Raw genomic sequence first — 10,247 nt, 5'->3', positions numbered from 1 at the left:
GCGGTGCTACGACCTGAGCCCGGCCACGTGAAGCGTCACGCCCTGCGCTGCTGCAGGGCAGGCGCCGCCGCCGCGGTTGTGTAACGCTGCAGCCGGAGGGGAGGCGACCCGGGCGCCTCTGCTCCGGAGGGGGCAGAGGAGGGAGGGAACGCCGGGCACCGCGCCCGGTATCTTTCTGTGCTTGACTGGCCGGGAGGAAGGAGGTGACACTGGGGCACCTAGGGGGCTGCGCAACCGGGTGCCCGCCCTCCCGCAGGTTGTGTCCAGGAGCGGAGCTCCTGGGAGCGAGGGGCCCTCAGCTCACACCCTCCACGGTCAGGTGCGCGCGGCGTGCTCGGCAGCAGCCTCAGCTGCCCCTGCGCTTGGCCGTCGGCCCGCTTCCCATGGGGTGACATCCGCCCCGCCCCTCGGTCCCTCCCCAAGGCGGGCAATTCCTGGACGCGAGGGTGAGCAGTGGGGGCAGGGAAGCCAGGACGGAAAGAAACCCCAGCCTCTGGGGAAGGCTGGGGGGCCAGGCGACTCCCTCCGCTGCGCGCCGGTTCCTCCAAGCGGGCCGGGCGGGGGAGGAGGAAGAGGGCTGGGCTGGAGCTAGCAAGGGGATATTCCTCTCCCGGCTTGAGTCAGACGCGGGCGGATCCGTCCTCCCCCGTTCCCTCCCAGGAGACGGGAACTTACTTCATTTCCCTGGGGCAGGTTCGCCCACGTTACCAACTTCTCCCCCTCCCCCAGCACCCCCGTCCCTTCCAGCTTCCGCGCCCCCCACCCAACTGGGCAGGACCCAGGTCGCGCTGCCACCCCCTCTTCGGGGAAAGGCGGCCGCAGCCGCAGACACCTGGGGGCCGGGGCTGGGGGTGGGGGCTCCCTAGCAGCCACCGGAGCGTTGTCCAACACGTGAGACTCATGTGATGAAGCCGGGGGAGGGCGGGCAGGTCGCTCCTTCCCTCCCCGGCAGTGGCCAGACGTGCCTGGAGTCACAGGGTAGAACACGTAGCTCCAACCCACCCACTCGCTCCCATTTAACCCAGCCCGCAGCCTCTCCATTACTCCTCGGCTTGCCCCCCCCCACCCCCCCACTCCGCCCTAACCGCCCCCCCCTCACCCGCTCCCTCCCGCCTCCCCGCCCGCCCCACTTCTCATTCACTTGGCTCGCACGGCGCAGACCGCGCAGGGAGCACACACCGCCAGTCTGTGCGCTGAGTCGGAGCCAGAGGCCGCGGGGACACCGGGCCATGCACGCCCCCAACTGAAACTGCATCTCAAAGCCGAAGCTTCCAGCAGCCCAGGGGATTTCAAAGAGCTCAGACTCAGAGGAACATCTGCGGAGAGACCCCCGAAGCCCGCTACAGGACAGTCGTCATCCAGAAGCTCCGCTAGTGCAGACAGGAGCGCGCAGTGGCCCCGGCTCGCCGCGCCATGGAGCGGATCCCCAGCGCGCAACCACCCCCCGCCTGCCTGCCCAAAGCACCGGGACTGGAGCACGGAGACCTACCAGGGTAAGTTGGCACTCCTTGGCCCTTCAAGCCTCAACTCCAGCCCCATGTTATGCGCCACTCTCAACTTGGAGCAGCTCCGGGCGCACCGGGAGGTTCTTGCCCGGCAGAACGCCTGCAGCCGTGCGCAAGCAGTCACGACCCTTCCTGGTCTTTCTTCCTGCAGGATGTACCCTGCCCACATGTACCAAGTGTACAAGTCAAGACGGGGAATAAAGCGGAGCGAGGACAGCAAGGTAAGCAAGTGCACCCCTAGGGACCCTGCGCTCAGCCCCTCGCGCGCTCTGAGTTTCCAAGAAAAGTTTTCTCGCTTTGAGGTTGGCGAGGGGATGCAGGTGTGGGCTCGGTGCCTCTTCTGAGTGACTTGGAAAACAAAGGGCAGACGATGGTTCTGGGTGCTACTCTGCTCCTCTGCCGGACTGTTGCTGCGGGGCTGGGAGGATAGGCTTCTCATCTCCTTCCCCAAGCGCCCACCGCCTCCCCGTGCGTCTTGCAGGAGACCTACAAATTGCCGCACCGGCTCATCGAGAAAAAGAGACGTGACCGGATTAACGAGTGCATCGCCCAGCTGAAGGATCTCCTACCCGAACATCTCAAACTTACAGTAAGTGAGAAGCTGGCCCCTTTCCAACCCAGTCCTTTGCCCAGAGGGCGGGCGGGTCACTCGCCGCCTGCAGGTTCCGCGGGGAACTGCAGACCAGACTGGCGGATCAGAGCTGGCGGGTGGCTCTGTGGTGGGGTCCTCCTCCACAGTCCTGGCGTTTTCTGGTTGACTCATGCAAATGAGGCGAGAACCACTTGGACCTCTCCAAGTTGGCTCCAACACCAACTGGCCTTCCTTTTCAGGAGTTTAACTTCTGGTGATTTCAGGATTCCCTAGTTTTTCTCACTCAAAGGAACACGCCAAGCAACACACACATTTTATTTACCCCTTCCCCTCTACCACTCCCCCCACCTTTTTTGTTGTTGTTAAATAAGGGGACTTGCTTTGGTATGTGATTTTTACGGCCTGTCCTTTCTTGACAGTAGCCCTCAGCTACTTCGCAGCCTTTGGTTGGGGGAAATGGAAAAAAAAATAGTATTTCGGGAGGAACAAAAAAGCCTGGATGAGCTGGAAGTTCTGAAGGCGTGTAAGGAAAGAAGTAGGGAAAGCCTCTTGGCTGCCAGACATAATAGAGGTCCCTCTCTGAGTTGACACCACTGCAGGAAAATGTTATCTCTGGATTCCCCTGAGTTAAGGTCGGCAGAGGCTGCTGGAGAAATTTATCTGTCAAAGCATTTTCCTGAGGTAGTTGCAGCTTCCAAAATGCCTCCAAAGATAGATGGCACCCGTTTTTTAAAATTCTTTAATTATATATATTATATATATATACACACACACATATATATGAGTGTATCTGTCGATCTTTTTAAAAGCATGATTACAGACTTAAAACAGCCAACCAGGAAAGACTATTCCACTTTTTTTTTTTCTTTTCTCATTTCTCATTGCTAATAAATGTCCCAAAGGTGGGACTTCTCTGACCTCACCGCTGACTAAGGCTCTTTTCCTTCCAGACTTTGGGTCACCTGGAAAAAGCAGTGGTTCTTGAACTTACCTTGAAGCATGTGAAAGCACTAACAAACCTAATTGATCAGCAGCAGCAGAAAATCATTGCCCTGCAGAGTGGTTTACAAGCTGGTGAGTGTTGATTCTGGCTATCCTCTCTTTAAGAGTTTGAGCGCAAATAGAGAGACTGTGGGCTCAACATCTGATGTAATAAACATTACTGCAACAAATTGCTTATGCACGTTCATTGGGGGAGATGCAGTTTTATCTTTCCTAAAAGGTCAGACTTTTCATTTGAAATGCAGTGTGCCACCTGGCATGAATACGTATTAGTGAAATGATAAGATATTCCTGTGGCATTTTAGCTTGAGAGTCTCTGGGTTCTGGGAGATTTCCCTACTCCCTTTTAAAATGCCAAGGCACCTATAATTTGCATTGTGGGTGTTTTACAGTTGGTCTTCTTAGCCCTCTTTCATTGGAGAAGAAATCGTGGGTATGCCCCAGTGTTTTCCTGTTTCTTTGCTTCCTTGTCACTTGGTGTGTGGTGTGATCCTGGCAGGATACAGCAGGAGTTTTTCCTGCATTTCATGTGGTTCCCTGAATAGCCACTAGGTATCTTGGTGAATTGCACAATCTAGCGAAACCACCGAAGTTTCATCATTCGTTTCTACTGACTTCCAGATAATCGGAGTCACCTTCTAACCTTCTAGTCTCACTTCTTCCAAATAATACTGTACAGACTGGGGAGAATTATTCTACCCCCTCCCTCATTTCATTCTTCTCTGCCTTCCTCTCGAAGGCTTGTATGATGAAAATTGCAAAAACCCAGCAAGTGCTTCTGCCAGTTTCCTCATTCAAAATAGGAAGATGGTCATACCTAATGTCTTGAGGATCATGGATAGAATATGTGGAGAAGACATAGAAATAGTCTAATTAAAGGTCACAGCATGACTGCAACTTTTACAAATCATTGAAAATAAGTTTACTTTAGGTGATTATTGTTTCTTCATTCTTTTCCTCATTTTATAACTTTCCGGCCTCTGCCCATTTTGCCACGGTGCAATGTTGTATGCGTTGACTCTTAGGTTTAAAAATACATCAGAATGTTTTTTGCTGCCTCGCTTACATGGAAAACTCACAAACCACCTATACAATCCAAAAGAGGGGAAACAGCTCATCTCTATTAATTATGGTCCATTTCCATGATAGGATATTATGCAACCATTAAAAATCATATTTTATCTGAGTGTTAGTATATGGATTATTTTACTTATTTATATTTTTCAGTGTAATTCTTCTCTGAGCATACTACTTTTGGAGTTAGGAACACAAATCAGTAAATGCGTTTTTTTTTTTTAACAAAAACTAAAGCACCTGGTTTTTTGGAGTATAGGTATCCAGGTGCACCACAGGCCTTCTGAAACGTTTTCCTTCGGATTTTTCTTTCCCCAGGTGAGCTGTCAGGGAGAAATGTCGAAACAGGTCAAGAGATGTTCTGCTCAGGTTTCCAGACATGTGCCCGGGAGGTGCTTCAGTATCTGGCCAAGCACGAGAACACTCGGGACCTGAAGTCTTCGCAGCTTGTCACCCACCTCCACCGGGTGGTCTCGGAGCTGCTGCAGGGTGGTACCTCCAGGAAGTCATCAGACCCAGCTCCCAAAGTGATGGACTTCAAGGAAAAACCCAGCTCTCCGGCCAAAGGCTCGGAAGGTCCTGGGAAAAACTGCGTGCCAGTCATCCAGCGGACTTTCGCTCACTCGAGTGGGGAGCAGAGTGGCAGCGACACGGACACAGACAGTGGCTATGGAGGAGAATCGGAGAAGGGCGACTTGCGCAGTGAGCAGCCATGCTTCAAAAGTGACCATGGACGCAGGTTCACCATGGGAGAAAGGATCGGTGCAATTAAGCAAGAATCCGAAGAACCCCCCACGAAAAAGAACCGGATGCAGCTTTCAGATGATGAAGGCCATTTCACTAGCAGTGACCTGATCAGCTCCCCGTTCCTGGGCCCACACCCACACCAGCCTCCTTTCTGCCTGCCCTTCTACCTGATCCCACCTTCAGCGACTGCCTACCTGCCCATGTTGGAGAAGTGTTGGTATCCCACCTCAGTGCCAGTGCTATACCCAGGCCTCAACGCCTCTGCCGCAGCCCTCTCTAGCTTCATGAACCCAGACAAGATCTCGGCTCCCTTGCTCATGCCCCAGAGACTCCCTTCTCCCTTGCCAGCTCATCCATCCGTCGACTCTTCTGTCTTGCTCCAAGCTCTGAAGCCGATCCCTCCTTTAAACTTAGAAACCAAAGACTAAACTCTCTAGGGGATCCTGCTGCTTTGCTTTCCTTCCTCCCTACTTCCTAAAAAACAACAAAAAAGTTTTTGTGAATGCTGCAAGATTGTTGCATTGTGTATACTGAGATAATCTGAGGCATGGAGAGAAGATTCAGGGTGTGTGTGTGTGTGTGTATGTATGTATGTGCGTGTGTGTGCACATGTGTGCCTGCGTGTTGGTATAGGACTTTAAAGCTCCTTTTGGCATAGGGACGTCACGAAGGATTGCTTGACATCAGGAGACCTGGGGGGGATTGTAGCAGACGTCTGGGCTTTTCCCCACCCAGAGAATAGCCCCCTTTGATACACATCAGCTGGATTTTCAAAAGCTTCAAAGTCTTGGTCTGTGAGTCACTCTTCAGTTAGGGAGCTGGGTCTGTGGCTTTGATCAGAAGGTACTTTCAAAAGAGGGCTTTCCAGGGCTCAGCTTCCAACCAGCTGTTAGGACCCCACCCTTTTGCGTTTATTGTCGACGTGACTCACCAGACGACGGGGAGAGAGCAGTCAGAGCGAGCTTTCTGCTAACATGGTGAGGTAGCAGGCACTGGCATAGCACGGTAGTGGTTTGGGGAGGTTTCCGCAGGTCTGCTCCCCACCCCTGCCTCGGAGGAATAAAGAGAATGTAGTTCCCTACTCAGGCTTTCGTAGTGATTAGCTTACTAAGGAACTGAAAATGGGCCCCTGGTACAAGCTGAGCTGCCCCGGAGGGAGGGAGGAGTTCCCTGGGCTTCTGGCACCTGTTTCTAGGCCTAACCATTAGTACTTACTGTTCAGGGAACCAAACCAAGGTCTGAGAGATGCGGACACCCCGAGCGAGCACCCCAAAGTGCACAAAGCTGAGTAAAAAGCTGCTCCCTTCAAGCAGAACTAGACACAGTTTTCAATTCCATCCTAAAACTCCTTTTAACCAAGCTTAGCTTCTCAAAGGCCTAACCGAGCCTTGGCACCGCCAGATCCTTTCTGTAGGCTAATTCCTCTTGCCCAACAGCATATGGAGTGTCCTTATTGCTAAAAAGGATTCTGTCTCCTTCAAAGAAGTTTTATTTTTGGTCCAGAGTACTTGTTTTCCCGATGTGTCCAGCCAGCTCCGCAGCAGCTTTTCAAAATGCACTATGCCTGATTGCTGATCGTGTTTTAACTTTTTCTTTTCCTGTTTTTATTTTGGTATTAAGTCGTTGCCTTTATTTGTAAAGCTGTTATAAATATATATTATATAAATATATTAAAAAAGGAAAATGTTTCAGATGTTTATTTGTATAATTACTTGATTCACACAGTGAGAAAAAATGAATGTATTCCTGTTTTTGAAGAGAAGAATAATTTTTTTTTTCTCTAGGGAGAGGTACAGTGTTTATATTTTGGAGCCTTCCTGAAGGTGTAAAATTGTAAATATTTTTATCTATGAGTAAATGTTAAGTAGTTGTTTTAAAATACTTAATAAAATAATTCTTTTCCTGTGGAAGAGAAAGATGGTCTCCTGAATTTTTTTAAATAGCTCAATTGGTGTGATATGGCTGACTCCCATGTCCTTCTTTCTTGGCTGAAGCAAACCAGTTAATCTCAGTGTAATTTCATTCAGCTTTTCATGTGCTTTGTATTCAATCAGAATAAGCTTAGTCAACTTGGCCGGTAAATATTGGTTTAATTTTTGTTTAACCCTTGCCAGGGGTTCATGATCATCCTCTACTTCTTTCCAGAGTTAAGTAAAAAGCATATTTTCCCCTGCCTGCTTTCATCGTAGTCCTTGGAACTTGACAGAAAACCAAGGTATGACACCGTGGGCCGCAGTGTCTGGGGAGCCTGCTGGAGGGAGAGGCACATTGAGAAAAGATTTACTGGATTATTATGCAATACTAATTGATGCTGGGATAGCACCTCTTTGCCAAAGCAGTCTAGCTTTTTCAAATCTAGCAAGGTCTAATGGATTTGCCATATCCTGTCTTATTCCTGCTGGAGGCAACATTCCATAATTATTTTCTACATCCTTCCTGGACTTCCTCTCCGGTGTGTTTGTGCGTGAATGAATATTGGGTGTTCCTTCGACAAGTGCTCTTATTTAAAAAAAAAAAAAAAAAAAATTCCATGGGAAAGGTGGGAAATGACCCTGTCGTGTATTTTTGCCTCTCTCCTTTGCCTTTATTTGCAACATTCCTGTGGGATACTCCCTTTCAGAGGTGTCCTGATGTTTCCTGATGGCCAGCGCCTGACTCAACACGCTCCAGCTCCTAAAGCATCCCAATCTGCCAGAACCCCCTGGTTGTCTGGAGCACAGCAGGGAAGCTGCCCCTAGGGATTTCTCAGCCAGGCAGAGGCTCCACCTGACCATGAAGACTGTTTGCTTCACATGTCACCTTCCCTGTCTCCTGATGGGCCAGCAGGTGAAAGTGACCATTTTCTGCTTGTGCTAGATGCATATGGAATGCACATAACTGTCCCCAGGCCACAGGCTGTTGTGCAAGGAGCCGGGACCAGGAGTTGGAAGCCTGGCATCAATAGCTGGTGGTCTATCACCTCCCTCTCCACGCCTGCTTTTGACTAGATAAAATAAGAATTCCGAGCCCTTCTCACAAGTCCCAGAGCAGGCAGATGGCAAATTCTGTAAGCCACTCTTTCTCCCAGCTCAACGCCTGGGCTTCCAGGTCTCATGCCTGTGAAACACCTCATGAGTTGCCAGACCTCTCTAGCTAGACTTTTTTGGAAAAAACCCAACAAATCAAACTTATCCTGCTGATATAGCGGGGGGTTGAAATCAAGACCATACTCTTTTTGCATAACCCTCTCTTTTTCCTAGGCCACTGCATGAGGAGTAGCTATGGGGAAAGGAGGAAGTGGTTGGAGCAACCTGAACTAAAAAAAAGATTTGAGGGTTCCACACACAGTCAGCCCAGAATCCCCCTATGGGAACCTGCCCCTGTCAAACAGCCCGTAAAGTTGCAGCTGTCCCTCCACTTCATTTTTTGCTTCCAGTTCGCCCTTAACCTTTCCTCTAGCCCAGTTTTAGCGACATCCAAGTGCGCGCAGAGGGAGGCGCGGGGTATGGGCGTGCACCCCGCCTAATGCCCACTGCGGACAAAGAGGACTTCTGTTTAAAAAGCGGGGTGTGTGAGTGTCAGGGGGCGAAGCGCTGGCTCTGGGGCCAAGGAGAGGTGGCAAGAGGCAAGGGAGCGGAGGCTGGGGATCTGGCCGCCTTCAGACAGGGCGTGATCCGCCGGGCCTGCCGGGATGGTCTCACCCAGCGCTGACCTGCCTCGCCTGTTGACACAACGTCACGTTTCCGACTGCAGCCCTTTCATGTGCGGCCCGCGGCTAAAAGCGGCTGCCGGTTCCTGGAAGCAGACGTGCCTGGCACCGCGTCAGCAGAAACCTGATCCCCGGGGAAGCTTGGCAAGGCCTCGGGATCGCTCGGCCCCCAGAAATAGGGCCTGGCAGCGGGCGCGGGACGCCCCCCCTCCATCGCGCCCAGCAGGAGGGAATTCGAGCGCTCCCCGTCAGCGTGGGGAGGGAGGGCTGGGTGGGGTAGGGAGCTGGATTTAGGCAGAGCACGGGGACCAGGGCTTAATTAACTAGAAGCTAGAAGCTTCCCACGGGTCATCGTTCACTAATGCACGTCAAACAACCTAGAAGTATCATTATAGGTACTATTACAATTCACATTTTGTAGATAAATAAAAGCAGGCTCAGAGAGGAGAGGTAACTAGCCCAAGGTCACACAGCTTCTGAGGGGGCTAAACCTTTTGTAGGATGGTGGATCTGTTGGTTTGTGGGTCTTTTAATTGGATCCAAGGAGAAGGCTTTCACAGAGCCGAGTTGTTAATGACTATAATAATACAAATATGGATATTTAGTACTAATAATAATTACAGCAAATGTGTTTGTGGCATTTACTATTTGCCAGGCACTCTGCAAAGTGCTCTACATACGATAACTTAATTATCACAGCAAGTCCATGAAGTAGGTAAATTAGTATACAGTTAATGAACTGTAGGCACAGAGAGGTTAAGTAATTTGCTCAAAGTCACACAGCTCCATTGATGAATTGTAATTTAAACCTAGGAAATTTGGCTGCAAAGTTTATGTGCTTAATTATAAAACCACACTGCCCTTGTAGTTAAGTTAATAATAGTAAAAGTAGTAATAATTACAATTATTACTATCCTGTTTTGAGTACTTTCTTTGTGCCAGGTATTAACCACCTCATGTGAATTGCCTCTACTTATAGCAACTGTGAAGGGTAGATATTAATATGCCCCTTTTTTAAGTAAAAAAATTTTAAACATGCTCATTTTACAGATGAGAAAACTGGAGTTCAAAGAGGGGAAATGCCTTATCTGAGGTGACACAACACCTAAGGGACAAAGCCATCCCTTTTTCTGGTATGGAACTGCTTCTACGCTGAGCTCTTGTGATGTTGGGCTTTGATACACATTATCTCATTTAATCCTCCAACTAGCCCTGCGGAATAGGTACTATGATGCTCAGCCTGTGGATGAGATAACCAAACTCAGAATAAAGTTATTTGCCCAAGTCTTTATTTGTTCCTTACCAATGTCCCCACACACCATCCCACAGCGAAGAATGGGCCCATCCTCTGGTTAGAGAAACTAACCCAGCATGACTATCACGGAATATGGGGGGGTAGGGGGGGCACCCTGTATGTTGACTGTGCTAAGAACCAGAATCTGGGCTTAAAGAAACTATATCAAAGTATTGTGGGCCGGGCATGGTGGCTCATGCCTGTAATCCCAGCACTGTGGGAGGCCTAGGTGGGAGGATCACTTGAGGCTGGGAGTTTGAGACCAGCCTGGGCAACACGGTGAAATCCCATCTCTACAAAAAATACAAAAATTAGCCAGGCATGGTGGTGCATGCCTGTAGTCCC

At 50.2% G+C, this 10,247-nt stretch overlaps 1 protein-coding gene across 1 annotated transcript; it reads left to right on the top strand.

Annotated features, from left to right (window-relative positions):
- Nucleotides 1-490: 490 nt before the first annotated feature.
- Nucleotides 491-6,836, top strand: BHLHE40 (basic helix-loop-helix family member e40). The gene is made up of 5 exons (XM_054482336.2): nt 491-1,493; nt 1,657-1,726; nt 1,987-2,094; nt 3,048-3,171; nt 4,492-6,836. Exons 1-5 carry the CDS (start codon nt 1,414-1,416, stop codon nt 5,346-5,348), a joined length of 1,239 nt encoding a protein of 412 aa, XP_054338311.1. The 5' UTR covers nt 491-1,413; the 3' UTR covers nt 5,349-6,836.
- Nucleotides 6,837-10,247: the final 3,411 nt, after the last annotated feature.

This window comes from Pongo pygmaeus, chromosome 2, assembly GCF_028885625.2.
Source record: "Pongo pygmaeus isolate AG05252 chromosome 2, NHGRI_mPonPyg2-v2.0_pri, whole genome shotgun sequence".
In the NCBI taxonomy this organism is placed as follows: Eukaryota; Metazoa; Chordata; class Mammalia; order Primates; family Hominidae; genus Pongo; species Pongo pygmaeus.
This window is presented reverse-complemented; position numbering and strand designations above follow the sequence as displayed.